The sequence below is a fragment of the Microtus pennsylvanicus genome, chromosome 12 (genome assembly GCF_037038515.1).
Source record: "Microtus pennsylvanicus isolate mMicPen1 chromosome 12, mMicPen1.hap1, whole genome shotgun sequence".
NCBI lineage: Eukaryota > Metazoa > Chordata > Mammalia > Rodentia > Cricetidae > Microtus > Microtus pennsylvanicus.
Genome location: NC_134590.1, coordinates 28,799,538 through 28,817,185, shown reverse-complemented (window position 1 = coordinate 28,817,185; position 17,648 = coordinate 28,799,538). Strand labels below are relative to the sequence as shown.

Sequence of the window (17,648 nt, the reverse complement as noted above, 5' to 3'; positions counted from 1 at the left end):
GTATAAACACTGTCCCTCACTGGTAAAAACACATTGTCATCGTCAGGGCTCCCTGGAGAAACAGCTGTTTTCAAGTCTGGGGCTGGAACATTCTGTGCCAGAGAGCAAGGAAATGCTCGGAGATTGGTAGAGGCATGTCAGGAGGATGCAGACAGGGTCAGTGACCCCCTGTCCAAACTGAGACTGCTTGTGCATTGCAGAGAATAGAGAGAGCAGCAGATGGAACCTGCTCAGTGAAAAGAAATGGCACACTAAGTCCACAGAGAGACAGAGAGGACGGTGTAGCCCAGAGCTCCTCAGGGTTGCAGGTCAGGAGCTGTTGCTCTGCACCTTTGGGGGTGGCCCTAGCAAGGCTATAAAACAGCTGTGTGTGGATGGGTTGGGGTGTGGAGTGGCCATCCAGCCCCGCTGCCCTTGCTGCTCTGGGAGAGGCCTGGGAGATGACAGAGGCTGGGGTGGGGCACAGGGGTGGCACTTGGAGTGACTACCAGGTGCATTCACTAGGGGCTTTGGAGAGCACCAGCTGAAGGCATGAGGGGCCTTCGCTGATGTACCCGAATGTCACTGATTTGCAGGCTAGGTCAGTGTCACCACGCTAGTCCGTCTGTCTCATCTGGAAGTGGATTTACAGCCTACTTCCGGGAATGTTGAGGCATCAGAGAAGCAGCAAGTCAGAAAAAAACCTGATGAACTGGGTAATCAACAGTCTTGAGATGTCATCACACAGACCATTTTGTATTTCAAAGACCTTGAGATGGACACTCTGGGGCTGGGAGAAGGCTCAGTTCATTTGCTGCACATTGCAGTAGGGTTGAGTTGCTCCTCAGACCCCATATAAAAAGTCAAGCACAGTGGCATGTACTTGGAAATCCAGCACAGGGAGATGAAGACAAGTGGGTTTCCTGGGGGTCATGGGGCTCTCCGACAAGCCAGTCTAGCTTACTCAGTAGATTTCTGGCTAGTCAGAGACCCTGTCTCCACAAGCAAGGTGGACACCTGAGAAATGACGACTGAAGCCACCCTCTGGCTCCTGCATGCATATACATGTGAACACACAAATAAATGCTAAGTGGGGAATCCGGTGCTTACTCCTCCCCCCAGCCATACAAATTGATTTCAGCAACAGGGGACAGCTTGATGTGACAAGCTTCCTCACAGTATGCCCTGGAAGGACATGGGGACACAGTGCCATGTTCCCATCAGCAGCACGCATAACCACGGGGAAACTACCTGACAGAGTGAGAGGCTACAGAGACAGCTAGAATGGCCTCTAAAGCAGCGACAAGGGCACTTTGTCAAGCAGCTGGCGATGATCCAGCTTGTGTGCTTGCTAGCTGAGAAACGTTGGCAGGACACCGAGATGGCATGAGGGTTGATGGGAAGTGGCATCGAGGCTTTCAGGTGGCACAGCACAGGCGCACACATGTGAGAGGAGCGTAAATGTGAAGGGTGTGTGCATGTGTGCTTGGTTGCTGTGTATCCTGTTCCTGTGCCTTTATCACTCACTAAAGAGCGCAGAAAGCAACTGGTCATGACGGACACAGTCCAGCTTCTGGTGTTTTTATTCTCTTGGTTTTATATTACTCCAATTTAAAAAAAAGCAAGCAAACACCCACTCAGGTTGTAATTTGCCTTTATTCTGTTTCCTAGATGTGACACAACAGAAAAACTCAGAGCTACTTTGGATTACTTAAGATCATTATTAAACGATACAACAAACTTTAAGCTCATTTACAGATACGCGTTTGACTTTGCACGGGTGAGTTCTCTGGAACCTGTCCAGATGTCCCCCCTCCCCACCCCTCTTTTATTGCCTTTGGAGATTTGCTTTTTTACAAACACCTTGAAAAGTTACTCCTAGGGCATGAATAGGTTTCTAATGCTTTGAAAAACTGATTCTGGGCCAAGGTGTGTGTTAGCTAAAAACTTGAGTGGCAGCCATTCCAAAATTCAGCTCCTGTGCCTGGCTGAGGCACAGCTGTATAGGTTTGAAAGGCTGTCCCTTCTCATACCACAGACCTTTGTCCCTTGAGGGAATAGAGTACTGATCAACCTAATCCAGTCTCGCTTGGAAACTGTTACTGTATTTGGAAAGAATGTGAATTCAAACCAAGGCTGATTTCCTGTTTGTTTCTTTAGTGATTCAAGTCCAAGTTTGTGGCGGTTCCCTGGGTGGGGGTGGGGGGTGGGGGTGGGGGTGGGGGATGGGAAGTCTGCTGTATGTTCCCAGAGACCCGGCCACAGCCCTTGCAATTGTGCTTTATTCCAGATTAGTGTTTTCTGAGTGTTTGTATGTTTGTTGGGTTCAAATGGCTAGACTTCACTCGGCTGCTTTCTTAATAGTTCTGTTTGTTTTTTAGTTGTGAGGAGGGCTTCTCCCTTCCCTGTGCTCTTTTTATTCTTCACTCTTTAGTTCTACCAGTTTAGCACCAAAAATGTATTCCATGGTGAATTATAGTTTGTCTGCAGTGGTACATTAGTACTGCTCTGTGGAGCCCTAGTTCTTGTCATACTGGTACTGCCATCTAAGTCACATGTGCATGGAATTAACCGACGCTAGAAATAGAGAGATGAGATTACATGTAATGTTTGCCGGAACGGCATTTGTGTAATTATATGTAAGAGGTAGAGGTCAGGTACCTTGATTGTCCTTGAACTAGCGTTGTAGACCGTGCTGGTTTTAAACTCACAGAAATCTGCCTGCCTCTGCCTCCTGAGGGCTGGGAATAAAGATGCATGCCACCACCGCCCGGTTCCCCTGGTTCCCCTGGATTTTTATAATACGTGTTGAGGTCTCTTCAGGAATATCCTAACTTTCTGCACACAGGTCAACTCTTTGTGACTTCCTGCTTAGGTGTTAGAATTTTCTTAGCTGCCCTCTGTGCTTTAGATTCATATCTCACTGCTTCTTTCTAGCTTCATTCATTCTGGATCAGTCCCTGCAGTCCACCTGGCAGGAGCTCCTTGGGTCTCCTCTTTCTTGGTGCCTCCAGACCACCTCTCATGGTCTATGTAATGGTCTATATACATGGTGTATGTTAGTATGTGCATCCTGTTGCCCCATGACAACAAGGTGTTTTATTTTTATTTATTTTTTTATTTTGGTTTTTCAAGACAGGGTTTCTCTGTGGCTTTGGAGCCTGTCCTGGAACTAGCTCTGTAGACCAGGCTGGTCTCGAACTCACAGAGATCCGCCTGCCTCTGCTGGGATTAAAGGCGTGCGCCACCACTGCCCGGCCAACAAGGTGTTTTATCCACATTAGACAGGAGGTGGTCAGAGGCAAATGGAGAAATTGACCTCTGTCATGCTGTTAATAGACAGTAGATCGCACTGAAACAGAAGACTTAACAGAGAACTTGAATCTGTGGCTTCCTCCAGCCCCAAATAACCATGTCCCAAGCTGCTCGCCTTGTGATGTCGTGATGTTGCCTGACTGTCCAGCCTGTCTGCTTTCTGCTTCTGCTCACGGTGGGCCGTTCTGTGCACTGTGGGCTGTTCTCCTCACGGTGGGCTGGTCTGCTCACTGTGGGCCGTTCTCCTCACGGTGGGCCATTCTGTTCGCAGTGGGCCGTTCTCCTCACTGTGGGCCATTCTGTTCACGGTGGGCTGTTCTCCTCATGATGGGCCGTTCTGTTCACTGTGGGCTGTTCTCACGATGGGCTGTTCTCCTCACTGTGGGCTGTTCTCCTCACTGTGGGCTGTTCTCCTCACGGTGGACTGGTCTGCTCACTGTGGGCCGTTCTGTTCGCAGTGGGCCGTTCTCCTCACTGTGGGCTGTTCTCCTCACTGTGGGCTGTTCTCCTCACGGTGGGCTGTTCTCCTCACTGTGGGCTGTTCTCCTCACGGTGGGCCATTCTCCTCACAATGGGCTGGTCTCCTCACGGTGGGCTGTTCTCCTCACGGTGGGCTGTTCTCCTCACAATGGGCTGTTCTCCTCACTGTGGGCTGTTCTCCTCACGGTGGGCCATTCTCCTCACAATGGGCCGTTCTCCTCACGGTGGGCTGTTCTCCTCACAATGGGCTGTTCTCCTCACTGTGGGCTGTTCTCCTCACGGTGGGCCATTCTCCTCACAATGGGCCGTTCTCCTCACGGTGGGCTGTTCTCCTCACGGTGGGCTGTTCTCCTCACAATGGGCTGTTCTCCTCACTGTGGGCTGTTCTCCTCACGGTGGGCCATTCTCCTCACAATGGGCCGTTCTCCTCACGATGGGCCGTTCTCCTCACGGTGGGCTGTTCTCCTCACGGTGGGCTGTTCTCCTCACAATGGGCCGTTCTCCTCACGGTGGGCCGTTCTCACGGTCCTGCTTGTGCTCTTACATTTCTGCACATCTCCAGAGCATCGGCCCAGCCACTTGCAGCCTCCTGGGCCAGTGTGTCCTGCAGGATTCGTGTCGCAGTCACTTACACAGCCCCAGTGATTGCTTGATGTGACATAGGGGTTTGGGTTCAGACTGTTCATGCTCCTGGTAGACTGAGGACCATGAATTTTATGTGTGCTCAGTAGAGTTCTTTGCTTTTAAGGAACATCTTAGTAGATACTGGTGAACTTTCCTTTTTATATGATGATGAACACCAACTACTCATATTTTATCATTTAACAACCAAACAATTCAGTCCAGCCTGAATATACGCTAAGGCGAACTTATTAATAAGCCTTTATTTTGTTTAGCTATATCCTACGAGTCTGTTGTAGGTACCCAGGTTGATGCTACTTCTGAGCTCTTTCCTCTTATGCAGACCAGTCTCTAATACCGAACCAGACTTCCTTAGCAGTGCTTTCAGGACAGAGCTGCTGTGGAGGAAGAGGAGGAGGAGGATTCCACTAAGATTTGGGCTTTGCTTCTCTGGGTACAGACTCGGAGACCGACACTTTGCCGTTCCTGTCTTTCTGTCATCTTCAGCACTGTAGCTTCTGGTGTCATTCCCATCTTTATTTTTTGAGCATATTGTCTGTTTACTGAGATAGTTTTTCTCTTTTCTCTGCTTTCCAGCAAGTAGTCGATGATGCTCCTGGCACGGTCCTCCTGGTTATTGTTCTGATTGGGATTTGTTGGGTTTTTTGAATCTGTGGGTTCATAGTTTATACTAACATGGAAAATCTTTTACGTGTTACCCTTTAAATGTATTTTTATGTTCTGTATCTTTCTTCAGTTACAAGATGTTTGTTATGTTTCTTGATACTGTTCCGCAGGCACTGATAGCACATTCTGCTCATTTTAAAGTTTTATTGCTGTGTCTTCCATTATTTATCTTTTCTTTTACATTGTCCAATCTCCTGTTAAACGTCTTTCATTGCAGAGACTATTTTTCATTTCAGAAGTTCCATTTTTTTTAACGCCTTCCATTTTTCTTTTCCTCAGGACAGTATCCTTGTGCCTCCTCAAGCATCTCGAGTTTGTTTACTAGAAACACTTGACAACTTTATCTGCTTTTTCCAGTGTCTTCTGGGTGCTGTGTTGGGCACGGTTCTCTTAATGGCGACTCTTGCCGTAGGGTGTGGTCACTGCCCTGGTAGTTGCCTTGGAGTGTGATGTGAGTTCTGTGTTGGCTGAGGGTTTGCCTTTCCTTGCCTCTGCTTGGAGTCGGTGTGGCTTTGAAGGGGTGGTGCAGAGCAGCCTTTGTCCTTTTTAAAGCTTGACTCTGAAGAGGTAGTTCATTAGACTGCTTGTTCTTGCCCAGGACCTGGGTTTGGTTTCCAGAACCCACATGGCAGCTCACAGCTACCTATGACTCCAGTTCTGTGGGTTCTGATGTCCTCTTCTGTCCTCTGAGGCCACTTGCACATGTGGTACACATATATGCATATGCAAACACTAATAAACATAAAATGTTTAAAAATAAAATTAAAAATTTGCAGCCAACTAGAAATGAATCCAGCTGCAAGTTTGTATTTTTTCCTCTGAGTCTCACTTCCCTGTAGTTTTGTCGATATCATACAATTACAATACTTCAGAGGTCGCCTGGCCAGTCTTGTCCGTACTTGGCGATGAAGTAGTGTCAGACTAGAGGGGCAGCTGAGAGCCTTTTCCCTGCCAGTCCTTTCCACGGTGATGCTGCCTTTCCTGACTCGCTGTGCTTGGACCGAGTTTGCCTGCTTGTGTGCCTCTATGACCTGGAGTTAGAGACAGTTGTGAGCCGCTGAAAGGGTGCTGGGAATTGAACCTGGGTTCTCTGGAAGATCAGTCAGTGCTCTTAACGGCTGAGCCATATTTCCAGCCCTCCTCTGGGGTCTTATAAAGGGAAAAATAAAGGAATAAAAAACACAAAGTCTGCAACAGTTCTCTTCCGTAACTGGAATTTTCTCTTAGTATTTCCTGCGTAGGATTTCCTCCTTGGTGTAAGTTGTGTTTCTTATATAACTGGCACCATGTGGCCTCCTCCGAGTTTTCCCTCAGTTCCCTTGGGCTTTTTAAGATGGCATCTTACAGACTGATCCCAAACAACCGGTCCTCCTGCCTTAGCCTCCCAAAGAGCTGCAACTGCCTCTGCCACTGCAGATGGCTTTGGCTCCTTTGAAAAGGACCTGGTGAAAACAACTTGCTATTGGATGAAGAAAATGAGATAGAAAGCTAAGTAGAGTAATTTTTCATTTTGGTGTGAGACTGACAAGTGTATTTGGCTCTTTTATGTTCTCCCTAAGTGGAGGCAGGCTGCTGTGATCAAAGTCGGGAGGGCTGGCATTGTGAGTACTGAGTAGAATCTGGCTGCTGTTAGCAGCAGTGGCAAAGGCCAGATAAGAGCAGAGGCCATGAGTTTGCAATGTGGCCGGGGTCCAGCGTCCCCCAAGAGAGAGCTTCCTCCAGCAGAGCCTTCCTTTCCTGACACAAAACAGCCACGGCCTCAAGAGAGAAGTGTGTCCGACTTGGAGCCCAGGAGTTAGGGGGGCCTGGTGGGGGATGCACTGAGGGACACTTGGAGGGAGTAGGCTTGGGGCAGAGCTGGTCTGTGGAGAGAAGTAGGCCTTCAAGATGAGGAAGGCCGAGAGCAGGCCAGCCGGCAGAAGAATGAGTGATGGGCCTGTGGGGAGGTGTCTGTTTTCCTTCTTGACATAGGCTGTAGCATTTGAATGGAGGATTTTTTAAAAAATATTTATTTATTTACTATACAATGTATACAATAGTCTGTCTACATGTATGCCTTCAGGCCAGAAGAGGGCACCAGACCTCATTACAGATGGTTGTGAGCCACCATGTGGTTGCTGGGAATTGAACTCAGGACCTTTGGAAGAGCAGGCAATGCTCTTAACCACTGAGCCATCTCTCCAGCCCTGAATGGAGGATTTTTATGGGCAGAAGATGCATACATGTTTGATGGGAAAGGATCCTGTGGCAGGTTAGCTGGATACCGGATCGTACTGGTCAGGGCCTTGGTGTCCTCTCCCTGTTTGCAGTCGCTGTCAGTCACTGCTGCTTAGCAGCGCTGCTTAAGTGATTTGGGAAGTTGAAGAGTTTACACACAACCAGCAGTACCTTCTCTCTCCCAGGACTACACACTGCACCTGATTATGGATGCCACAGGCTACGCTAGATCTTCTGCACAACCCCCAACATAGACTGTGACAGCTGCCCCCACCCCCATAGTTTTCCCTCGTACTTCACTATAAATTGCAGGGAAAACAAGCTAGGCCTGGCCTGGTGAGAGACAGGATGGGGATAATATGACCCTGTTGTCTACTCTCAGGCTCGTAAACCCCCAGAAGCAGGTTAGTTTCAGCTTTGGACTCTTCTGTGGGTACCCAGTTTGATTAGCAGTTGCTTGTCCAACCATTTGGCTTGTGAGTATCTTCGTACTCCAAGCTCTCCTCGTGTGCCCAGGGAAGTAGTGCAGGCACCCAAGAGTGACCGCTTAGGCCCGGAACCAGAACACACCTTGAGTGTGGATCTCCAGGTTCTACTACCTCCAGCTGCCACTCCCCGTCCTGATCGCTGTCGTGAGTTGAATGAGTTTGATTGTAAAGGTTGGAGATACATTCACAGAAGTGGAAGTAGCTGTGGGTCCTTCTCTGACACAGGCCTCAGGAAAGCGCCACTGTTTGCTGAGGGCAGTGCTCACAGTAGTAGGGTCTGTTTGACCAGACCCAGTGGTAAGGGAGGGAGGCAGTGCCTGCTGGAGGCGAAAGTTGAGCTTACTTAAAGCCTTGCAAATGTTGTGATCTCTCTGTGTGCTAATGTTGTTGGCTCAGTTCTAAGCATAGTTCTTTTTAGTTTTTTTTTTTCAGTGAGAGGGTATTTCTCAGGTTTTATGACTTGTGTGTGTGTGTGTGTGTGTGTGTGCCTTTTAAAAAATATTCTACTCAAAACCAAACCAAACCAAAACTGAGTTGTCATATCTTCAAGTTTCATGAACTGAGTCACAGTAGTGATGATGTCTTTGAGGTCTGCCGAGACCTCTGTTTTCACCTTACATTTATTTCTTGGCTGTATAAGTTGGGCTGTCTCCCCTACCCCCACCCCCGCCCTCAGGCCAGGATATATCAGATTGGTCTTTACTTTCGGCCTTTGATTTCATATGCCAATTTGTAGCCTGGTTTCCGCCATTCATCTTAGGAGTCATGGCTGCTTCTGTGGTTTCTTGAGTCCAGAAAGCCTCTTAAAAAACTTTGGACTTTTTTTTTCATTGATGATTTTATCTTTTCATTGTAAGTTTAATAACCCAGGACTTTTTTTCCCCATCTAAATCTCAAGCCATTAAAACGTGAAACCTGATCAAAGGCAGCCAGGAGCCTTAGAGACCTCTGATAAAGCAGTACAGAACGCATGGAGCTTTAAAGGGATTTTTGTAACACTGTAACATTGGAGTTACTTTTACTTCCTTAAGATTCTTTGTTTCAGTTTGTGGTAAGGCCTTTGTGCCACTTGAGAAAAAAATAATTACCACACCTAACAAGAGGGTCTGCCCAGAGGTGCTCGACACAATCAAAGGCACTTAACAGACCCACCTCAACAAAGCCTGATTATTCCTGGCGTCTGCAATCTGGAGTGCGTTCCTTCCAGGCAGCATAGCGTCTTGGACTAAGGCTCTGAGGTTGAGGGCTGCTGGAGAGCTTGGCGCTGTGCAGCCGCTGTGTTTATTCTCTGAGGAAGATGGGATCCTGTTAGAGTATGAGCGTGGGGAGAGGCGTTCAGACCTGCTGTGTTTCTGTTACTTAAAAATTTACTCTCTTGTATTAGAAAGTTAGCATTCCCAAAGCATTTACTCAAAGAGGAGAGTGTGCTTCCTTCTCCTTCAGCCCTTTTGTGCCTCCTGGGTTATGACCGAGGGCCATCTCGGAGCTGTTACCTTCTGTTCTGACCTGTCTGCCTCTGCTTCTCTGTGTCCAGGAGCAGTCACTCTCAGACCCATGGCGACTGTGCTACTTTATTTCCCTTACCAAGAGCTCTTGGATGACCCTGCTGTGTCCCTTGAATTTGAAAGGTGATTTAAAAAAGAAATAGAAAAAAAAAGGCCCGTTCATGCCGATGACTACCTGGTGGCATCCTGGCAGAACCGTTTCATTTGAATCAGGAGCTCCCTTGCAGGGTGTGACTTCAGGGATCATTGCTGTCGCAGGACCCCCAGGAGTGTCTCTGTTTCAGTGCATGAGAAGGCTTTTGCTGTGGCCCTTCACCGTGGCGTTTCCCTGGTCTTTGTGATGTTTACCACTTTGGTTACTGCATTTGGCCACAAGGCCAGCATGCGCACTGCTGGTTGTCAGGGAGAACTGTTCAGGTGGTGAGTGCATCCATAATATCTCTCTCTTGTTTGCTAGGCAGAAGATGGTGTTAGTGATTGGGAGCTGCTGGCTGCACCCTGCACAGCAGGAGTGAGCAAGTGCTGTTCCACTGTCCTCGTGTGAGTCCCCTGCCCTCCTGCCTCCCTTCCCTCCGTGTTCCGGCATGGCCACCCAACGCGTGCAGTGCAATCTTCCCTGAGTAAAGTTTGTCAGGCAGTCGCAATGTTGCAGAGTCTGTCCAAGTCTTCTGTACCTTTTTTTTATTTCCGTGCGTCTCCTGTATGACAAGGCTATTGATGATGAGAGAAGTCACAAGGTCGTTCAAGACCAGATGAGACACCGGGAACAAACAAATGGTTATAAACTCCAGTGAAAGGGAACTTTGTACAGTGCCAATGTGGTCAGTCGGTGCCGAACACGATTTTGCTAAATGGGCTTTGGCTAGATTTTGTGGTCCCACGTGTGTTTCTCAGTTACTTATTAGTTTTCTTGTGGCTTGCTTCACGGCACAGTGCACTGTTGCTGTCTGCCACACCCACTTCTCAGGCTAAGCGATGTTTTGTGTTCACTTCTGCAGTGCTTCATAGAAGCAGAAATACAGCCCACCTGCTGGGGTCGGTGGAAGACCGCCAGTCTTTAGATCACCCCTGCTCTCCTCTTCCCCTGACAGAGCTAGTGCTGCCAAGACATGATGGACCGTCTGCTTCGCCAAAGGATAGGCGGAGGACATTGTAGAAAGGAGCATGTCACCCCCATGCACAAAGAGCTGCCACCGGGATGTCTTCCCCCGTCACCAGGCTTAAGTTGTGTAGTCATTAACAGGGAAGGGTGGTGCAGTGCTGTTTGACCTGGCTTGTTCGTGAACAGCTTTGTACTTAGCGACTATGACCAGAAGCCTCTTTGAATGTCTTTCCAAAGTGGCACGTTTCCCCTTGTTGGCTTGTTGAACGAACCTCACATAGCTGTATTGCTTTAATTCTGCTGGAGATCAGTGGCATAGATGGGAAACTGACCATGTGCCAACAGCACTGGTGTCTGAAGGCGCATGTGGCCAAGGGTGGTTGTAGCGCGGTTCCCTGACGTGGTGAGGTGAGCACGGACCTGCTGCAGTGGATAGCCAAGCACCTCTCCCTGTCGTAGACACGGACCCTCCAGGTGATGGGCCGCAAGAAGGAGCGCCGTAGATGTGTGAGATTGCCTCCTGGGTTTGAGAACACATTTTTCCCCTGTAGGAATTGATCGCTTAAGTTTTAGAATGGAAACGTGGAAGAAGAATATAATGAGAAGTAGAGTCTTTAGAAGTAAAAGTGGAGTGAGCTTACTTTGTGTGTGCATGAGGTCTGTCTCCAGCTTCCCATAGTCACTAGCTGCTGTCCTAGGAGTCACATGCGACCCTGCTAGGTAAGTTCCGTGGAACTGGAGACCCTGTTGTCCTAGAGCAGGTGCGTGAGCATGGCTTCCGATTGGGAGAGATGCTCCGGGGCTCCAACCCTTTCGAGGAGCTGCATAGAGTTTCAATATATTTAGGAGGAAGAAGAGTATTTACCACATGAAGTAAAGCTGTAGGAAAACTGAGTCTCTGAGGAAAGTCACTTCTAAGCTCTTAAAAGCAACCCACTTGCACGCCCCTGAGTCCACCTGAGGGCTTTTGGATCAGCAGTTATAACTCTGGTAATTATCATAGTGAAGAGCAAGCAGGCTATGGGTTTTATTTGCCGAGGAAATGATTGTACCTATTACTACATAATGGATTTGGCATTAGGGTAAAGTTATTCACATCAGTCTTTCTCAAAATAAACTTCTATGTGACATTCAAATGTCAGGCCTTCCATTGTGTTTGGCTACCATTTCCTTAGTCCCCTTCAAGGTTTTACGCTGTGTAATAAACGAACTATTTGTTTGCCAATTTCTTGCTGAAGTGAAATGCATGTTTGAGTTATCAGAGTTTGTGATTTAGAAGCATCTGGCTTACTCTTGTTTTTGTTTGTTAAACAGGAAAAGGACCAGCGCAGCCTAGACATAAACACTGCCAAGTGCATGTTGGGACTGTTACTAGGGAAAATCTGGCCCCTTTTTCCAGTTTTTCACCAGTTCTTAGAGGTACCAAATTTATTACTTTATGAAATGTGTGTTTGCTTGCTTAGGACTACCACGTTTTACCTGACCATTTTCTGTGATTTTTCTTGTCCTAACTTTCTGCTCATAGGAGTTATGGTTGCTGATTGCTCAGTCAGCAGCTGCATGTCTTGGAGTGTGTGCGTGCGTGTGTGTGTGTGTGTGTGTGTGTGTGTGCGTGCGTGTGTGTGTGTGTGTGTGTGTGTGTGTGTGTGTGCATGTGTGTTGTGGGAGCTGTGGGCCTGCTCTTCGTCCCACCCGGCTCCCGCACGGCTAGCTTTACACCAGAAATAACAACACACAAACTGTATTCTTTTAAACACTGCTTGGCCCATTAACTCTAGCCCTTACAGGCTAATTCTCATATCCCCATCAACCCATCTCTAATAATCTGTGTAGCATCAGTCTTACCGGGAAAGATTCAGCATGTCTGACCTGGCAGCTTGCTTCATGGCGTCTGCCCGGGAGAGGGGAGCATGGCCTCCGAGCTCACTTCCTCTTCCTCCCAGCATTCTGTTCTGTTTACTCCTCCCACCTATGTTTTAACCTATGAGGGCCAAGCAGTTTCTTTATTACTTAACCAATGACCTCCCTCCATCACATGTGTCTGTGTGTGCGTGCATGCATGCATCCATGTGTGTGTGTGTGTGTAAAGTTGTGTGTATCTGAACAGTCAAGCATTCTTCTCTTAGCCCCATGTAGAGACCCCACTAGTGTTAGAATCCCGGCTCTTTGTAACAACAGAAATTGAGATTTACTTTCTTTCAGATGAATTTCCAGTTTTAAGCCAGCAGTAAATACCAGCCACCAGCCTCTCACTAAAATGAGTTTGTAATTTGTTCTTAACTACTTTCATCTACAAGTGCCTGGTGGAGTTCTTGGATAGCTGTGAACACTGGATTAGGCGTGGCATCTGCTATGCCCCCCTCCCCACGCGAGCCCCTTAAACATGATCTTTGCTTTCAAGAATGATGTAGGATCTTTGAGGAAAAACGTGTCTTGCCCAGTTCTAACTCCTGCTTGAAATAATCTCCCTTTACGACTTGCTTTAGTAGTGGTCCAGAAAGCTGAGCAACCGATGTGATTTTTGAAGACTGTCACTAGAAACCACTTGTAGTAGAAAGCCCAGTTGTCTACTAACTGGGACTCCGTAAGGCAGGAAAAGCTGCTCGCTAGTATAAGTACCGCTGCTGCGAGGGTGCTCTCCCTGGTCCTCCCCAGCCTCTCTGTCCATCGCTGAGACTAAGCCCTCCCTGTCAGAACAGGAGTAGGACTGTTCTTGTCCGCAGTGAGTCTGTAGGATTTGAACCTTCAGGTGAAGGGTCTTTGGTTAAAAGACGTGGCTCTGAGTCAGTTTGACATTGCTCAGTCCCGGACACCTAACTGGCTGTTCTGAGACTGATTTTCACTTTCGTGCTTCAGAAGTTAAAGCCTGTGCATTGCTCTGACATTAGATTGTGTTTTCCTTTTAGAGGGTGAAAGCAGCCCTTCCATCCCAGTCCACCTCTTGCCTGCACCCTCAAAACCATCAGCTTGACTCTTTGCCCTTTTAAGATTTATATTATTTTGCTATTTTTGATTGTATTTATTTTTTCACAAGGATTTTTAAAATGTTAGCTCTGGATTTTGCATTTAAGCCTTTAGGATACTGTATTATTCCCCCTGTGGCAGGTTTCTTGTTTAGGAGTGATAGAGCTCCCACTTCATGGCTATCCCAGTTTCGTCCATGATGAGACTGGCGGCCGGCATGTGCATAGCTCTCAGCAGTGACTGCCTGACGCGTGCCCTTGAAGTAAGCAGCTTGGCAGTGGGCAGGACTGTCGCGCCGGGTTGCCAGTGGGACCAACGCCTTGATTAGCACTTACTTTGTGCTTTATTTAAACTATGTGGTCCTCTCATTCAGTCTTCACAGCGTTGCTGTGTAGTGCACGCTACCACTAGCTTAGGTGTGTCCTTATAATGATATTGCCATGAAAAATTCTACTCTTGCTCTGTGTCACTGTTTCCTAGACTGCTGCTTCAGTTGAGTTAACCCTGCATGAATGTTCTTATGCATTCCCACTTGTTCATTTTGTGTCAGTAACCATATTGCTTTCCCCCGTCAGCAATCAAAATATAAAGTGATAAACAAAGACCAGTGGTGCAACGTGCTGGAGTTCAGCAGAACCATTAGCCTGGACCTCAGCAACTATGATGAAGATGGAGCGTGTGAGTACTGGCTGCTGGGTGATCCCTCTTTCCTCCTCTCCCTCCCGCTCTCCCCTTTCCCTTCTTCCCTCCCCCCTTCCAGTTGAGCCCAGTGCCCCATGCGTGTTAGGTAAGTGCTGTGCCTCCACAACACCTCCAGCCCTCACACTTCTGCTTCTCTCTCTCCAGGGCCAGTTTTGTTGGACGAATTTGTGGAATGGTATAAAGACAAACAGATGTCCTAGGACTGTATGCATAGCAGCGAGAGAGTCACTGTTACCACGGTTACGTCACCCATTAGCCATAAACTGCTGTTTGTAACGAAGCGCATGCTGCTTTTCTTGCACAGTCTCCCTCCTGCAGGGTGTTTTGGTGTTTGCTATTGAATGGGCCTCTCTGCTTGCTGTGTAGCACTGTTCTCTTGGAGGCTGCTCTGCAGCCCATTTCACACTACAGATTGGTGAACTGGCCAACGTCCTCACTGTGATTATGTGTACATTGCTGTTTCAATTTTGTATATGTGTATAAAATGAAAAGCTTCACCGAGAGATTATTTCTGCAAAAATGTATTGTAAAAATAATTTTGTGGCATATTTCTAGTTCCCCTTTTCCCCCCCCCAAATGAGCCAATTATACTTTATTTGGTCTCAAATGTAGCATTTCAGAAAGTGTTGTAACTGTCCCCGTGAGCAGATATTGCCAGAATTAACCTCATTGCTTCTGGAAGAAGTGGGAGTCATGACTTACAGTGGCACATGCCAAATCTGACTTGGTTTCCATGACAACTTGGGTATTTTAAAGTGATAAAAAGTTATAACTATTTGAGCACACAGACATATAACATGCTACAAAGCATTTCTAACACAAAGCTATAGGCTTATGGGTTTCTTAAATTATTATTTTCTTCATTTTTTAAATGTTAACACTGTTGGTAGCTTGACCATAGGTACAAGTGAACAAATTAAAATTGCTCCTTTTAAATTTTACATTGAAGCTTAGGTTTCCCTAAACCTTTTGCTGTTTCTCCCTTTGCGTTCCTCTAGCAGTGTTTGGTCTGCTGAAGCTCTCTGTGCCACTGTAAGTAAAACGTCTTTGCCACCCCCGTGAGCCTACTGGCTTGCTGGCAGTTCATAGCTGCAAAGCACTTTTAACTGTGTCTTGAGTTTCCAGTTACTCTTTTACAGTGTCTGTAACCTCCCAGGGTTTTGTTTTTGTTTTTTGTTTTTTGTTTTTGTTTGTTTTTTTTTAAAGACCACAAGTGAGAGATGTTTTGTTTTCTATCTTTGTTCTTCTGTGCTAGGCATTTCCTGGCAGCATGTCCATTGCAGGCAGTGGACCCAAAACCACCAGCATTGAGCTAACCCTGTTCACACTGGGACCTTTCCCAGAGGGGCCACTTGTCATTCCCTGAGTCACGTGTTCAGAAGGGTGATAGCCATTATGTGGATAAGAAAACCAGAGCAAACACAACGGTGTTTCTGGGTTTGTATTTTATGTCTTTCTTTTATTTGTTTGCCTTGCCCCTCTTGAGGAAGTGTGTAGTTAACAGGCTTTCCCCCAATCATTTGGTGCTATGACTCACTCAGTCCCCGAAGTTTGTGAAAACCCATCTGAAGACTTAGCCCAGTAAAGAGCTAATGTCTTGTTTGCCGGGTGAATGGTGTAGCGGGGTAAGATCTGTGCCTGCTCTGGCGAGCGATGACCAGAAGATGTTGGGCCAAAAAAAAAAGTCGTCTCCATTAAATGTGAACCTTAAATGGCATTAATGAGCGAAGCACACAGACAATGCTACCCTCGATCACTGTTTCAGTTCCTTCCCAAAGTGTGGCGATTTTCATCTTATTTCGTCCCCCGATTGAACCACCAAAGACAGAGATGTTGTATGTATATATCGTGTGCGTGCATATACACAATTGGGATGTGGTAGAATGCAACTACTTGCCTTTTTCTACCAAATAATGAGGTTTAGTTTGCTGTGAAATAAACCAGAAGTTTTTTTTTTTAAAAAAAAAAAAACAGAAAAACAACAGCTCAATATTGCTTTAGCTTCCTCCATCATCCCTTGTCTGTAGTCTCACAAATTATTATTGGAACACAATGTAAGCTTACTGGGAAACCACAGCTGTTGAGACTGCAGTGTGACAGGGTTCCAGTGCACGCAGGTACGTGACAGTGGGGGCCGGCTCAAGGCAGGCGCGGCCCCGTGGAGGGTGATTCCTCTTCAGGTGCACCCGAGGTGAAAGAATCACCCTTGAGCTGGATCAGCTGTCGATTGCCTCAGTGCAAAGACAGATCGTAGATGGAATTGTTTTAAATGTTGCGTGAGAATCTGGAGAATGTTTTAAACACTAAGCACAGCGATTCTGGGGATAAAGGGTTGTTACCAGGGTGAAACATTGTATTTCATCCACAGTGAACATTTTGATGATAGAGACTCAAGTAACAACCCTCAGGATAGATAGTATGGAAGCCCGCATTCCGGAGGGGATAATCAATATTTGGAACTCCAAATACTCTCTAAACTGCCGCGAGAACTGAACCTCTGTGACTGCTGCTTGCCCTTGGTTTTCTCGATTTTGCGGAGCTGTTTTTAAGGGAGGCAGACCAAGTCATAAGACACCTTTTCTTGAAGAATTGCCAAGTCATGCAAGTTGAAGGATCACCAAGAGCACTTAGGGCCGGCATTGGAAGAAGTCGGGGGCCTTGGGGTCACCAGTCCCTGAGCTCCACCCGCCTTTCCTCTCTTCGCTTGTGTTCCAGTGCGCTGCAGTGCCCTCTGCTAGGGAATACGGCTTGTAGATGTTTACACAGCACTAGATAGAAGTCAGCTGGCTAGATTTCCCAGGTACCCTGATAGCCTTAGGCGCGCCCCTTTTGAAGTATGAACTCTGAGTTCAGTATTTATAAGTCTAACTAGACAAACCTCTAGGTTCTGGTTTAACAAATTTCTGTTGCCTCTGAGTCTCCACCTAACCATACGTTTGAAGTCTATACAGAAAGCTTTAAGAGTTTAGTTTGTGCCCTTGGTTTTTATTTTTTACAACTGCTAAAATACCTCTGTAAGCCTTATCGTTTCTCCTTTCATATGTTGTATAAAATTGTATAGAATTCATTGACCAACTGGTAACGTTGGGTATCTGTAAATGAGACCAAAATGTGGGTTGCTTTTTTTCATCAGATGATTTCTCTTGGGCGTTGCTGTGAAATGAGCAGTAGCCAGCCTAGAACTGTGAATAATGCCTTGTGTCGTCAGTATTTGCGTTACCTTCAGGAAAGTGCAAGTCCTGTGACTCCAGCCTAACCAATACACTGTTATGCCACCCAACGAGCACAGCAAACTGGGTTAGGTTCTAATGGAATTGATGTAAAATGATATCCATAAATAAACCGATATTTGTGTTTGGTTTCAGAACTGATTTTTGGGTTCTTTGTCCTCTTGGTTTCTCCACCCAGAACATTTTAGGGTAGCTTAAAGTATTTTTTTTTTCTTACAACCATTTGCTTTCTACCAGCCTTTTCTATTAAAAAATGTTTACAGTACAGGGGAAAAAATGCAAGAATAATACAATGAACATGTATATTCCTGTTACTTAGACATATTTCATGGCATTTACCTGTGTGTGTGTGTGTGTG

General features: G+C 46.8%; 1 protein-coding gene across 5 annotated transcripts in view; it reads left to right on the top strand.

The window, feature by feature from the left end:
* Dcun1d4 (defective in cullin neddylation 1 domain containing 4) overlaps positions 1-17,431 on the top strand; it is a 75,140-nt gene extending 57,709 nt beyond the window's left edge. For 3 of the 5 annotated variants that reach the window (XM_075943084.1, XM_075943087.1, XM_075943083.1), the window contains exons 8-11: positions 1,651-1,759; positions 11,709-11,813; positions 13,934-14,036; positions 14,205-17,431. In XM_075943084.1, coding sequence (XP_075799199.1) covers positions 1,651-1,759; positions 11,709-11,813; positions 13,934-14,036; positions 14,205-14,260 — 373 coding nt within the window. In that variant the 3' untranslated portion in view covers positions 14,261-17,431. The remainder of the gene's footprint in view (positions 1-1,650; positions 1,760-11,708; positions 11,814-13,933; positions 14,037-14,204) is intronic. The other 2 variants (XM_075943086.1, XM_075943085.1) reach the window with 1 other exon arrangement.
* Positions 17,432-17,648: the final 217 nt, after the last annotated feature.